At 36.5% G+C, this 15,699-nt stretch overlaps 1 protein-coding gene across 1 annotated transcript; it reads right to left on the minus strand.

Moving 5' to 3' along the window:
- Positions 1-1,072: 1,072 nt before the first annotated feature.
- Positions 1,073-14,882, minus strand: LOC134490234 (V-type proton ATPase subunit S1-like protein). The gene is made up of 7 exons (XM_063293145.1): positions 14,830-14,882; positions 13,986-14,026; positions 8,708-8,769; positions 5,901-6,133; positions 4,980-5,030; positions 3,637-3,880; positions 1,073-2,219 (listed from the first exon to the last, which is right to left on the minus strand). Exons 1-7 carry the CDS (start codon positions 14,880-14,882, stop codon positions 1,917-1,919), a joined length of 987 nt encoding a protein of 328 aa, XP_063149215.1. The 3' UTR covers positions 1,073-1,916.
- Positions 14,883-15,699: the final 817 nt, after the last annotated feature.

The following is a 15,699-nucleotide window of genomic DNA, read 5'->3' on the forward strand; positions in this document are numbered from 1 at the left end:
AAGACTTTTAACATGTTGTGTTGTGGTCCTTTCATTACTTTGGGTATACCGTGCTTTTAATTAAAGTTTTATCTGTGGCTTTCTTATTATTTGTTTCACTTACTATACCGTATTTTTATGAGTAGTGAACTTTAGGATACTTATATATAATTTTAATATGTAATCTGCTTTGTGAGGACAATAATATTCATCTGTTAAATATAAAACAACAGAGATGAGATTAGATTTGTGCAGGATTCTTTCCTTCTCCCCTTTATATACAAAAGAGAACTATTAATGATTAGTACCTGAAACTTGGTAAGAATGTTCATTACTATGCAGATGATGACACAATGCTGGGAACCAGAATGTAGCCCAATGGCTGAATACTTTTCACATGCCTCTCCCCAAGGGGTGGATGATGTCATAGGTGTGAGACAAAATCCAGCTCTGCCCTCTATGATACCATTCAGCTTCTGGATCCAAGATGCTACAAGGCAATTAAGAGCACTTCATTGCTTCATGTTGGCTTGTCTGGGTGATTGGTTTATCATGATACACATAATGTTTCTTAAAATTCAACATTTACATGATTTCAAAATCATATCTACCCTAGAATACAACTTTCAGTTCTGTAAGAGTATTGGTTATCTATGCAGTGGTTGCAATGATGGGACTTCAAAACAAAATCTGATGGGTCCAACTTCTTGATCTATGGGCTAAAACCTTCTCATTTTGAAACATTATGTTGTGGATGTATTTATATAATGGAAAGTACATCTAGGGTAGAATTCAAAATGTCTTACAACAATCGATTCTTTTTATGTTGTTGCAAGATAACTTTGAAGAGTTGTTTGTTTCTCCAAAAACTGCGTTAGTAAATGTGATTCTCAAAGCTTTGGAAATTAAAAGTGAAGACAATAGCCTTACTTTGCAGTATCAGAGGCAATGTTCACTACACTAATTTCTTCCTTCCCACTGAGATTCCCTTTCTTTTATCTTATTCTGAATGACATGTTTTGAAATTATTGCCAACAGTCTGGTATTCTTTGATCATTTATCAGAGAAATCATGTTATAAAAAACTAGCTCAATATTAGAAGAATGGAACATCAAAAACTGCTTATAACTTCACTGAGATACAACAAAAGTGAACAATGCTCAGTGCTGAGGGCACTCCTGAAAAAGCATCACAAGATAACATATCCACAGCAAATCTGCATAACAGTGAAATGTAACCGACAGAATTCACATAATATCTTCAAAAGCCATACACTGGTTGCTGGTTGGCTGGCATTTGCATTTCACACTGCCACTAGACACAATGATTAGGATGCATATAGTCATTTTTCAGCTCATTAGCAGTTAAAATGTTCTTTGTTACACCAAGATAGATGTCATTTGTATATTGCAGAAAGGGAAAAGCTTGTCTTCAGTGTTATGGCAGAAGGAACATGATGTTGCTGGGCCACATCTGAAGAAATGACCTCAAGTTTATTTTTGCTATGCATCTTTGGCTGTAACATTTTATTTTCATTGGGAAGAAAATTTTGGCAGCTTTAGAACAGCAGCAAATTCCACCTTGTTAGATAAGTTCCAGGCAATTAATTAATCACACAGTCAATATTATTATTCTAAAAACATTCCTGACCACAAGACAGCTCCTTTTAAAAATGTGCTCTTGAATTAGATATTGAAAAACCCAACATTAAACTCATTCATGTGATCTGTTTTTGGAGTTTATGAGTAATTAAGCACTCTGCTGCAGCACTTCTACTTTTATCTCCGCAAAATCATGAGAACTTGAAATTGTTTGATTCAAATTAAAGTTGAGACATTCTGTTTCAGTACTGTCGTGAGGTCACAGGAAGCAAAAGTTCCTTGAAGCATTTTGCTGTCTAACCATGGGGTGGGAACAACAACCACCCAAGATAATGGTTAGATATAGATTTTAGAGTATTGTTGGCTTCTAAGTTCATAGGTTTCGAGCCCATTGATTCTCAGGGGCTCTTTTTCATCTGCTGTATCAATATCTTTCATCTCTGGATAATAAGCAGGAGATGCTTTGCATTCATAATGTCTGTCAATGGATTTCAGGTGTATCAACATGTGAAGAGCATAGGCTAAAACAAGAAGCAATATCAGAGACATCACTAGACCCATGAGAATGGCTGGTGGGAAGAGGGAAGCACAATCTTTTGCATAAGCAAACTGTCCATCTTCAATGTTAAATCCTTGAATCTGTGAAGAGAATCAAATGGTCTGAATTAAGACAACCTCCCATTTCTATCTAAGGGCATTTTATTCTTTGATCACCATTGTTGATCAAGCTTCTTTTCTCCAACATCAGTTGTTGAAAGTCATGTTTAGCTCAGCTTTTTATCAGACTCTGTTTTTTGAGAGATTGTTGTGTGTCAAGGAAATTTAAAATGAACTAATTTGTCAGGATAGAAAACTGGCATATAGATATATGTGTGAGACTGCAGAAATTAAGCTTTGCCCAACTTCCCAGATGAGTTGGGGTACACCTCCCAAAATTCTCCAAAGCTGTATTACTGACATGTCTGAAGGGAATTTGGCTAAATAAGGCTGATCAAGACACTATCAAAGATTGTAATTCCAGATTCAAGAAGACGAGTCTCAATAGCCCATTAATGCTTAGCTTCAATACAGAGACAACCATTCTGGGCAACGCACATAAAAACTGGCTGAGCTTCAATCACACTGTCATAGTTGCCATTTAGACTTTTTTGACCATACCCTGCAGACACCCCTGCTTTGGAATCAGGAGTTAGGCTTGCTTTCTCCTTGACAGGTATTGTTTCCTTCTCTTAGCAAATTTCAGCAACTGACTCAGGTGTCACCCTGACACAAATTGAACCATCCCCAAACTATATAAACCAAATCAGTGAGATGAAAACTCAAACTAGATATCCTGGTAAGTGCCTTTGCCACCATCTTATTACAACATCTAGTTAGGAAAAGGGTGTGTGTTTTGATGTCAATGTCCACAACAATAAGCAACCAGTAATGTTCAGATCTTGTAATTCATTAATGTAATCTATCTAATTGCTATATGGTGTTGCCAGAATTTTCAGGAGTGAACACACCTTTGTATTGTAAGACTACAGTGCATTTCAAATAATACTTAGCCCAGAGAAGATAAAGGTTACTTTAAATGTAATGCTTTTACATTATAATTCAAACTTCATTATGTCCTAGATCATCTCATGTTCTTTCCCCCAATTTACATTTAGGATGCTGGCTATCATTCTTTTGGGAAGTCTTCAGAGGTTTGTTAATGCTTTTATCAACCTACTTGCCTCATATATAAAACCTCAGAAGTTTGCCCTGCAGAGGTACATATAAATCTTGAAAGAGTACAATAGTGAGGCCCCTAACAATGTGACAGCTAATACCTAATGACTGGAGTCCTTCACTGCACCCAGTGAGAATGACTTCGTAATTCTTAGACTTCCATTGTATATCCTGTAATAAGAACAGGGGGACTGTCTTTTTCTTATTCCAAGCTTACTTCTTTACTTATACCTAGAAACCCCACCATCTATGTTTAAAGGTTCTTTAAGCTTCCTTATTTCACAGATCTATCCTTCTAAGTATTTGCTTTATGCCCTTCATTGGTTTTCCTACACATTACCTGAAAGTCAATAAAAGTAACTTCCCAGTACTTGGCTGCATCATTTGCAGAGCTGGGTGTCAGCAGTGCATCATATCTCTGCAAGTTGCTGACATGTTCACAGTGATAAGAGTAGATTGATGGTGCATGTATTCGTGTTGCGTTGAATGTTGCTTGTACAGATTGGTTGTAAATAAGCTGGATTCTGTGTAAGGTGAACCAATTTTGAACGGAGAGCTTATAGTAACTGTTTGTCAGAATGAATCTGCAAGGGGAAATCAGAAAAATAATTGAAACAAATCTCACCACCATGTATTTATTTATAAATATAAATATCATGGAGACTAACCAATCTCATATTGGTAGGGATCTCCTAGTTCAGTGTTTCTCAACCTTGGCAACTCTAAGACAGAATTCTGGCTGGGGAATTCTGGAGTTGAAGTCTACGTGCTTCAAAGTTGCCAAGGTTGAGAAATACTGTCGTAGTTGATCCAGAAAGTACCCTTTTCCACTCTTCTTTTCCCCTGCTAAACAGTATATATAGTCCCCTCTAAACTGCCATCAAATCAAGATAATAAAAAAGAAGGAAGGAGTTGGCTGATGCTGTTTGCAAATATTCCTTTTCAACCTTATCATAAATCCATTTCTAGGTAAATAATTCAACAGCCCTGAGAATTTTCTGTGTCTGGTACTTTAAAAGCACTGTCTAAATTAAAGACTAGAAAAATAAGAGGGCTAATCTTATTGGATGTTCACCTAGTGCGCTTATTTACAAAAGCATATATGCCACCTTTAGAAGCAAATGTTTTCCTAGGGCAACTTAGAATTTTGAAAACTCATATCTACATACTTTAAACTAAATGCACCAGCATAACATGCACAATATTGCAAGATAAGTAAGAAAACAGAACCACCAAACATCATAAAATACATTAAGTTCATTAAAACATTAAGACAACAGAAATAAGATTAAATAAAAAGCATAGTGCAGGATAAAGAAGCATTTGCTCCATTGTTAGAGCTGGGTCTCTAACAATGCACAAGGTGACAGGTGCTAACTACATCTGTAATTAATCTTCTCTTAAACCTTGATAACATTCATCTGTGTCTATGGATATTGCCATCCAAAGATAAGCACTGTTAAGTCCTGATCATTTCAATTGAGCAATAGATATTGTTCCACTGAAATGAATGAGTCTTTAATTCTGACAGATTCTTGCCTCTGTTGTATTGTAAAAGTAGTCTGCATTTATTGCAACAGTGGCATATGCTTACATTTTAATATTATCATAAGAAAATAGAGATGGGCTAATAGTACAGGTTTAATATAATAATGCTGAGGACATTAATATTTGAAAACATACCTGATAACAAATCCTTTCAAACTGTCAATGTCACCAAAATTAAGTGAAAGCCTAGATCAAAAAGAACAATTAGATCAATAACTATTCAAAGATGGAAAAGAAAGAGGAGAAGAGAATGTAGTTAAATTTAAATTCATCAAAGTTATCTAAGATGGTTGCATGGTGCCATCACAACACACAAATAAAAGGGGAAGAGCTTGCAGACACCTGTGGGCCAAACCATAACTTGGTGCAGAAAATGTGTGTGATGTGGCCCCATAATGTACCAGAGTGGCACTTCTCTTGCACAGTGCTCCTATAGCATAATGAATGCTGAAAGAAAAGGGAGCAATTGCATCAAAGGATGCTTGTTTATGGACTCACAGGGGCTTCAAGATAGCATTGATGAGGGTATCTAGTAATAGCCATATTCCACTCATAGTAAAATTGCATTACAGCTACATTTCATGAATAGTTACAGTTATATTTCATCAACAGACAACAATCAGGCTTAGAATAAACTGGATTTGTCACATCTAGCCACAGGATATTATGACACCTTGAAGACTGCCAAACTGATTTTAACATAGTTTTCCATGAATGTATCTTGCCACGTTATTCTGGGCCTTGCTTTCATACATCACAGAACCTTTCCCTACTTCTCAATCTATCCACAATCTATTTCTCTCTTTCTTGGGTTGTATGAAAGTTACAACACAGACAACCTGGCATGTTTATCTCTCTGACAGACACAGGGTGGCAAGCGTTCTATCAACTTTATTGCTCCCGCAAGTAGAATACTTGGGAACATTCCAAGTCATTAAAATAGCTCAGTGCTAGACATTTCACTGCCACAAGGACACTGCATTGTTGATTTTTTTAAACATTTGTTTGAATTTTATTCCAGACCTAGGAAATCTCCACAGTAGGATACAATCTTACATCGCATTTTCTTCACTGCAATTTGAATCAGCAACATCCACCGATGCATGAACACCAAATGTTTTGTCTGTTAGGTCCAGCTGAGTGTGGTTCTGAAATTTAATCATGATCCTTCTGGCCCAGAATAGAATACAGGGGCTTCCATTAATAGTGACATTCAGTGGACAGTAGTGGCTGTGGATCACAGATTCTTTCTCCAAATTCTCTTTAGTGCTGACATTGTAATTCCCAATCTGCATGCAACCAAGTAAGAAATAATGATTAGTGTCCTTCCTTAAACATACTACTAATGCTTAACCTTGAAATTACTAGACCCCAAACAGAGCAACATAAAGTAGAACTCCATAAATGTGGTCAAGGCTAGCCCAAAATATAGTGTTGCCTGAGATGGAGCCCATCCAAACTTAGTCAGCTTATCAGAATCAGAACCAGAATCAGAACACTGCACAAAAATCTGTCCTCAATTCTGGCTATAATAATAAAGAAAGTAAACAACTAACACTATGCTGCTTCAAGGTGGCTGTCATACTTCTGTTTAACAGGAAGACAAACCCTGCTTGTAAAACACCACAGGAAGTTATAATTTCTGTTAATCCCTAATGCATAAGTACAAAGCAGAGATTCTAAAAATGTGGACAGCTTTTGTGACAAATGTCCAGTCACAGTTGAGACAAAGCACATTGAATAGTTTAAAAAAATAAAATTTCCAATTGTTTAAATTAGTTCTGCTAGGATGAAATAGCCTAAGTGCTATTAGAGAAACACCCCACCAAAACTGTGCAATATATGTGCTAAAATATAAATATAATTATCTCCAGGTGAACTCCTTGAGATGTGAAGTCACAATTTATATCTATCTGGACACAATAAGACATACTGATTTATGCTAACAATAACTAGCTGGAAAGGTTTATGCAGCCTCTTCTCCACAGGACTTTTATTATACACCAGCTAATTCAGACACTGAATCTCTGCTACTGAGGTTCAAGTTTATTTCTCACAAACACCCTGCAACTTCTCATAGCTGATTAAAATAATTCTAAGTGATCTTAATACAGAGAATGGTCATATTTGAAGTCAAAATAAGTTATCTATTTAATCCAATTTCGAAGCCACCTAACTCCTTCATGACTCTGTGTGGCCTACAGTTAAAAGAGAAAAACAATACATAGAAAAAGAGATTGTAGTTGGTGAGAAAGATGAAACACTTGGCTATAATCCAAACATGACTAAAGGGGCCTCTACAACCACTTATCCCAAGACCTGGAGAATATGGATGAATATGGAGCATAACTTTTACAAAGTTGTTCTAAAACAAGTAACTACAGTTATTGTATTGTGTTAAGAGAGTGAGAAAAATTTGTCTATATTTCTCATCAAAATCCAAGCAAAATTACATGTTTGTTCATGTGGGGTACTGATTTTAAAACTGAGATTCTGGAGATTTCAGGAGGTAACAGAAAAGTAAAAGAGAAATCCCATCTTAAGAGGCTCAGAATTGAAAGAAATGAAGGACAACTCAAATGTAGTCTGTCAATCAAACCTAAATTTGTCAATCTAGAAAACTGGCAGAGACCATCAAAGTCCAGGAACATCAAATTTGCAGAACCAATCAGGAGCCAGAAAGTTCTACTCTCTCAAGTGGGCTTTAAAAAGAGGGTGGGAAAACTCTATTTTTTGTTGTACCTTCCCTCTCACAGGAAGAGCAGAATAAATTATCTGAGCTGTTAGAAATTTGTTTGCTTTTCCTTATTTTGTTACACTATGCCCTATTTTTATCTGCTTTTGTTCTTTGTATATTTTTCCTGAGTGGAGGAGCTAAAAGAAAGCTCCTTGAATTAACTGTTCAATTCTCCTTTCTCCCTTTGTCTTTCACTTCCATTAATTCCATACTTTTGATATACATATTAAAAGGTTTGAATTTCTTTCTGAATCAGCCCACTCATTCCGAGAGGACTTAAATTTTAGCACAGCCTATTTGGCTAAGCTACTGAGAAAAGTCAGAGGATGTGCCACATTATTGTTGTTGTTGAAGACTTTGCACAGTTTTGTTCCACACAGATTAAAACAGTGCAGGAATATAATTTCTCTTGAATAAATTGGATGGTGGTAGCATAATGATCAGGAATGTGGGAGGTTTTAGAAGAAGATGAGAAGGAGATGGAGGATCTAGAACCCTCCTTTAATTGCCAGGGAGTCCTGTGCACACTTGTGCCAGCAAACAACACATGCCATTACAACATAGCAGAAAATAACACAGAGGCAAAGACTAAATGTGGGGAAAATATTTGCTAAGTAGCTGTTCAGAGAAACAAAAAATCGTAATAGAATTCTACAATGCTTTCCCTGAAAAGTTGTGAACTACTGATGTTCAGAATAGTACAACATTTGCAAGGTTGCTGAAATATATACCAGATGTTCCTAAGTACCAATGAATGTGCCATCCAGAGTTTCTCACAGAAAACCATCAAGTGAGTATGCCTCAGTTATGCTTTCAACATGGAAATTTGACTCTATTTCCTGATATGTAGCTCTACTTCTGCAGTCAGTGGAGCTTGTACCAGGGTAAAAATTGGCCTGGACAGACAAATCTTGCAAGACACTGACCAACTCATAATATGAATTTATCTGGGTATCATCAAATATTTAAAGAATGGTACATGTAGTAAATCATACAGATTTACAACCCAGGTGCAATATATAATACTGAAAATAATGTGGCCAAGTGTCATAGATATGCTACAGGACTCAGAAGGAAATTATTGTCATGGAAGAACTCACAATCCAGTTTCCTGGTGCCTCCATACCTGTGTAATTGCTACTTGTTGTAAATTAACTTTTGGCTTCACACTGCCATCATACCATTGATCTACAAAAGAAACAACATACAGTATATTCTGATTAAAACTAATTCCAACAATAAGCAGTTTTAATAGCTATTTCTGTTTTTAATGTTTGAGGTCCTTTTTATAGAGGAGGAGACTGATATGACAAAGTTTTAACAAAGGGAGTGAGGTACATTTGTTGTATTGGGGCAGGCAACTTATCAGCCAGATGTAGTTTAACTCAGCTTCCTCGGCCAACATGGTGAACAATTTGGGTCAGTCTTTTTGAAAATATTATTTGTTAAAAAGGTTCACCTTTATGTCACCCATAAACCTTTAGAAAACAGAGTGGTACAGTCTTCAGCTGCCTTTTATTATATTATAAACTGAGTTCTTTTTTTAAATTAAGAACTTTATTCAATTTCAACATATATAGTTACAATACAATATAAAAAATATAGAAAAGCAAGAAAAGATAGCTAAAGAACAAAGAAGAAACTATAAAAGAGAAGAAATGAAAGATGGTTTCCCATTCCTCCCATGCAGATATAAATATAATTTGAGATGTAATCTCTTACCCGTAATTAGACCATATTAATACTGTTCCTTTCAAAACAAACCATTTAGTCACTAAAATCCACAGTTAAGGCTTCATTTCCTTTCCCTCCCTCCCATCACACACAGGTAGTCTAAAAATGGTTGCCAAGTGGCGATGAATCTGGAGACAGTATTCTCTCTTATTAAGGCTGTTAGCTTCGCCATTTGGGCCAAATCCATTAGTTTAGTAATCCAGTCTTCCACTGTAGGTATATGTGGATCTTTCCATCGTTGTGCATATAGAAGTCTTGCAGCTGTAATCATATATAAAAGTAAATTTCCATGTTGCTTCTCTAGCTCCTTCTCCATTTAGCCCAGGAGAAACATTTCAGGGTTTTTTTGTATGTTCACTTTGAGAATCTTTTGTACAATATTACATATTTGGTCCCAAAACTTTTTAGCCTTTCAGATGTCTACCAGAGATGATAAAAAGTTCCTTCCCCCTGTAAACATTTCCAAGAGACATTTGTTAAACCATTATACATTTTTGACAACTTATCAGGAGTTAAATACCAACGATACATCATTTTATAAAAATTTTCTTTTAGATTATAAATCAGCATAAATTTCAAACCTTTGATCCACATATTTTCCCATTGCTCCAGCATAGTATCATATCCAAAGTTCTTGCCCATTTAATCATACATTCCTTGACTTGTTCATCTTCCAGATTCATCTGTAACATCTTATATATCTTAGTAATAACATGTTCATCATTCATGCAGAGTTCCATTTCAAACTGGGTTTTTTCATTAACAAATTTATAGTTCTTGTTATCTGCTTTAAAATGTTCTGACAGTTGTGCATAAGTAAACTAATGGCATGTAAACCCTCCAACTCTAACTTTTCCCTTGTTTTAAGTTTCGATTCACCTTCTTCAAAATTTAGCAAATCTTTATACTTAGGCCAACTTGTTCCTCCCACATTTTCTCTCCTAACAAATGCTTCCCGGGACAACAGCCATAACATTAGGAGACAGTCTTGCCTTATATGTGTTCCAGATCCTCAATATATCACACCTGACACAATGCTTTTAAACTCCTTATTTACTTTGACTTGTCATACCACAAGTAGGCATACCACCCAAATCTTAATTCATCACCTTCCAGCAATAATAATTTCTTATTCTTCAAAGTAATCCATTCTTTCATCCAAAGCAAACAGCAAGCATCAAGATAAAACTTTAAATTGAGCAAATCCAGCCCCCCTCACTCTTTTGCATCTTGTAACAATTTATACTTAATTCTTTGTTTCTTGCCTTGCCAGATAAACTTTGAAATATCTTTTTGCCATTGTTTAAATGGCAGATCTGTCAACAAGATCGGTATAGTCGGAAAAAGAAACAACATCCTAGGCAAAACATTCATCTTAATCAGAGATATTCTCCCCAGGAGAGGCAGTTGTACTTTTTCCCATCTTAACAAAACTTTTTTTCACCTCATTCCAAATTTTAACATAATTGTTCTGAAACAACGTGCTGTTCTTAGTTGACAAGATCACCCCAATATCTAACCCTTTTTTCAATCTTAAAACCCATCTTACCCATCAGCAATTCTTGATTGGACAGGGTCATATTTTTAATTAACATCTTTGTTTTTTGTTTGTTTACTTTAAGCCCCACCAATGACCCGAATTCTTCCAGTTTCTTCATCAGATATTCTGCTGTATCCAGGGGATCCTGTAGTATCAGAACTAAATCGTCAGCAAAAGCCCTCAGTTTAATAATCTCTTGTTTGAACTTTAAACCCTTTATTTGTTCATCTCTTCTAATGTCTCTACTGAACGCTTCCAGTACCAAAATGAAAAGCAGAGGTGACAAAGGGCATCTGTCCTAAAAGTCAGAAATCACGCTGAGACGAGGAGCAGGTCTCTAGTGTTCATTACTGCTACATTAAACAGAATCCTAACAAACTGAAGAAGTGTGGGGAAAACTCAGACAGATAAACCCCAAAGGTTAAGGCAGGTCTGATCTGTGTCTCTTTGAATGGCTGCTTAACTCATCAGTACTACGCATGCGTTTTCCCCCCTGGATAGGGGCCCCCTCCTGCTCGCCATCAGTACTCATGACAGCATCCTTGTCTTGTTCTGTTTTGTATATGACATGTTTCAGTTAACTCATCATTCACCATAATATTTGCCTCTTGAGGTTTGTAAATTGATCTAATTTCCTGTATAAGATGTTCTCCAAAGTCCATGATTTCCAAGACTTTAAATATAAAAATCCAATTCAGGTTGTCAAAGGCTTTCTTTGCATCTAGGAAGATTAGAGCCACCTGTCTCTCACTGTGATATTGTAGATATTCTATAATGTCCAACACAACTCTTACATTGTCTTTTAGCTGTCTTTTAGGTAAGAATCCACATTGATCTTGATGGATAATTTCCTGTAGAATTTGTTCATTCTTTCCACCAGCACTGAGGCGAATATTTTATAGTCATCGTTTAACAATGAGATTGGCCTGTAATTCTTAATTAGGGAGGGGTCTTGTCCTTCCTTTGGTAAAAGTGCAATGTTAGCTTTTTTCCATGAATCCAGCATTGGGGATCCTAACAAAATAGAGTTCATCAGTCTTTTGAAAGGTGACAGGGACTGTTCTTCAAAACATCTGTAATATAATGCCGATAAACCATCAGGGCCTGGTGATTTTCCCAGTTTGGTTTTTGTATAGCTTCAACTATTTCAAAATCAGCGATGGGGCTATTCAGTGTTAGCTTCTGTGATTCTGAGAGTTTTGGTAGATCTTGTTTGCTCAGATATTCATCTATCTTGTCCAACGAGACTCCTTGTTCTTTATATGAAAAAAAAAGGTGAAAGGTCCCCTATGCAAACACCGAGTCATGTCTGACCCTTTGGGGGGATGCCACTTGGAGAAAAAACTATGAAATGCTTTTTTAATCTTTTCATTATCCAGTAATTCTGCATTTCCTTCTTGGATCTTTAAAATCATTTTCTTCTCTCTTTCTTTCCTTAATTTATATACTAACCATGTTCCCAGCTTGTTAGCAAATTCAAAATGTCTCTGTTTAGCATATCTTAGTTTTGTTTTAATTTCTCTCACAGTCAACATTGACACTTGTTGATGTAATAGCTTGAGTTGATATATGATATTATTATCAGATGGTTTTTTCTGTAGCTCAAGTTCTCTCAACTTGATCTGATCCAAGATCATTTGTAATTTTTGCTGTGATTTTTCCTTGAGACAACAATTATGATAAATAAAGTGCCCTCTCATAACTGCTTTGCTGGTATTCCACACTGTGTGATGGCCCCAGTACCAGGATCTTAACTTGAGAAATTCTCCAGATAGTCCATTAGGAAGCTTAAAGAATTCTTTTATTAAAATCCGATTACACAGGACAGTTGCAGAGCTCTGAATAATGTTTTGGCACCAAAGCATTCACATTAAATCATTCCCTCTGACATAGTCTCCCCTCCCTGTCTCACAAACAAGCCCGTTCTCACTCCTGATCTCCCCCCTCCTAGTTCCTTAGACTTCATTAGAATCCAGGTGTCTTATCAGTCTATCCTTGGCTCCAACAGCTTGTGAAGGAATGTGATTAACGATCCTCTCGCCTGCAAACCTGCACAAGCTGACACGGGTTTGCTTTCACCTTGACTGATGCATGTAGCAATAGTTTCATGGCAGGCATGCAAAACGAGCCTGCAACACTGTTTTTAAATCTATTTCACTGTCCAGGTTGATCTCAAAATAGTCCTTTAACTTCTTGCAATCCTCAACTACCTTTCCTTTTCGTAGAATAGATTCATTCAGTCTCCATCTATATGACCTAACCATTTTTTTTATTGTCATGCTTAAAGGATTATGATCAGAAGAAATCTTTGGTAAAATGTCCACTTTGGAACTTGTATTTGCCAGATCTCTTGAGACCCAGATCATATCAATTCTTGAAAAGAATTTATGTCTCTCTGAGTAAAAAGTATACTCTTTTGCCAGTCCATTTTCAAACTGAGTTCTTAATACTCAGGGATCTTCTCTAAGAACCTGGTAAATCAGTTGTACTGTGGACTAGTGTTTATTAACACAAGGCATCCTCCTTCCTCTTCTACAGTATCCTTCCCACTATTTCAAGGATGCAGCATTTCATGCTCTTTGGTTATCGATCTTCTGTTTCAGGCATCCCAGCCAAGGAAAAGAGAAAGGGAATATGTGTCCTGCAGACTGTTAGGGGAGAGCAGGAGGATAGTTCTCTGATGTCACAGGGGCTACACCTCTTACTGTTCATCCTTTACTCCCTTAAATACTAGCTAGATGCAAACATTGCAGCAGAAGAAAGTAAAAAGCAGGCTCTTGCATTAAATCCACTAAAATATAAGATCTAGTAGGCTCCACTTCTTTAAACTGTTTTCATTTGGTCATTATAAGAACTACAGTATAGCTTAATTTAAGAACTGATACGGCTTCCCTGTTCATCCATTTTTCCTTTGGTGTTGCATTTAGATTGTATCCCTGAACACACACAGTATCATCTATGTTATTAATCTCACCTAAGACACTGTAAGAATCTTTCTGGCTGAACAGAAAGTTAAAAATATTTGAACTAATTAAACCATGTGTTGGGGACTTGTGGTCACCTGCAACTCCCCTGTAAATTTTTTGGACATCAGGAAGTGACAGTTTGGGAATGAGAGTTAAGGCCTTACCATTTCTTTGGAGTAGATCTTGATCAGAGAATACAAATGAACTGCAAAAAAGCAGACAAAGAACAATATATGAGCAATTTAAAAAAAAAATCTGGACCTTACTTAAACTGCAGGAGTGCAACATTTAGTACTTTTAAACTGCAATATAATCTGGGAAATAACGTATCCCCACATTCTTTAGTGAAAGATATGTTTCCCCACATTCTTTAGGGAAAGTGTTCCCCATACTGAATTCAGAATCGGGGCTTCACATGGTATAACTCTTGGTAAATTAACAGGTTTGTTAAGTGGGTCCATTTTATTTATTTGATATTTACCCACTCTGGTAAGTACTCAAGTAAGTACTGACAAAATTTTAAAAACAAAACCAGGAAATAAAACATTAAATACAAAAATAAAAAATTAAGATTAAAATACACTTTAAAATCATTTAGCAAATGCTGTTAAAGATTTCCCAAACACCAAGCAAGTGGGGGCCAAACGCAACTCATGAGCAAGTGCATTTCATGGTCTGCATGCTAAAAAGGTGGGCCTCTGACAGTGGAGATACATGCAGCTCATGTATTCTTCCCTAACAGAAATCTATATTTCTGCTAGGAAATAATCTGATAGATACCTGAGAGACCAGTTATTGCATTTAAAGAAAACTTATGGCTGTTGCAAAATTCTTCCCCAATTCAGCACACCTGGGGACAAGGGAAGTCAAATGAAAAGAGAAAATTTCACCATATTTCATGTTTCAAGGATGGGATAGCAAAAATACATGCAGTGGTTTGGGAACAGCTCAGCCTGCTGCAGCATAGTAGGTACTGATGGCTTTTTCCAGTTCGGCCAACTTCCTTACCTGAGGCTGAGTGACGCAATGTGAAGTTCCCTATAGCCCACTTTCTTGTCCATGGTGAATGAGAAAAATGGCTGTGTTCTTATGATACATCGCATCACAAGCTATCCAACCACCTTCTAGGTGAACCTGTTGTGAGAACCCAGTCTGGGTGAGGTTCAGTTTGCCAGAAAATTGGGTTAAGTAAACTAGTGGGTCTCTTGTGCAAAAGCAAGCCCTTACATGGCTAGCAAGACTCAAGCTGTTTAATGGACAGCTGGCAGATGCTATATTCTCAGCTAGAAAAGCAGCCCAGGTCAAGGGAGGCAGCCATTTTGGGCTGATGCTGTGTGTCATTTTCACTATTGTGCCAGTCATTGCACTCAACATCAAATCTGCTGCATGCTAACCCTTTTAGTCAGCATTTAGTATTTAATCGACTTATCAATTAAAGGACACATTAGAGATCTGAAGAAAAGCTACACACAAGCTTTCTAGGAAATGCACATTACACTGCCCAGAGTCCACTGGAGTTGGGTGGACAATAAATTTAAATAAATAATAATAAATAATAAAATAGACAAAAGGTTTGCGTTTTACTAGAGTATCTCAAAGCATACCATAGTTATCACTGAGGGTTTGAAACCTTTGTCATTTCAGAAGATAATTGTGCTTCTCTTGCCACACATTGTTTTTGCTAGGCAACAAGTAACTATTTATTAGTTCCAGGTTAACTTAGGAATCCAGGAGTTCGTGGGTAAATATACTGGCCATTCTGAAATTCCTGTTGCTACTTTTCAAATCAGTCAGTTACATGGAATAGCAATTCTGGTCATATGGGACTGAAGGTTTTTACCTTCATGAAAATTAGAGCCTGTAAAGTTCTTTTTAATT

This window comes from Candoia aspera, chromosome 2, assembly GCF_035149785.1.
Source record: "Candoia aspera isolate rCanAsp1 chromosome 2, rCanAsp1.hap2, whole genome shotgun sequence".
Classification (NCBI taxonomy): domain Eukaryota; kingdom Metazoa; phylum Chordata; class Lepidosauria; order Squamata; family Boidae; genus Candoia; species Candoia aspera.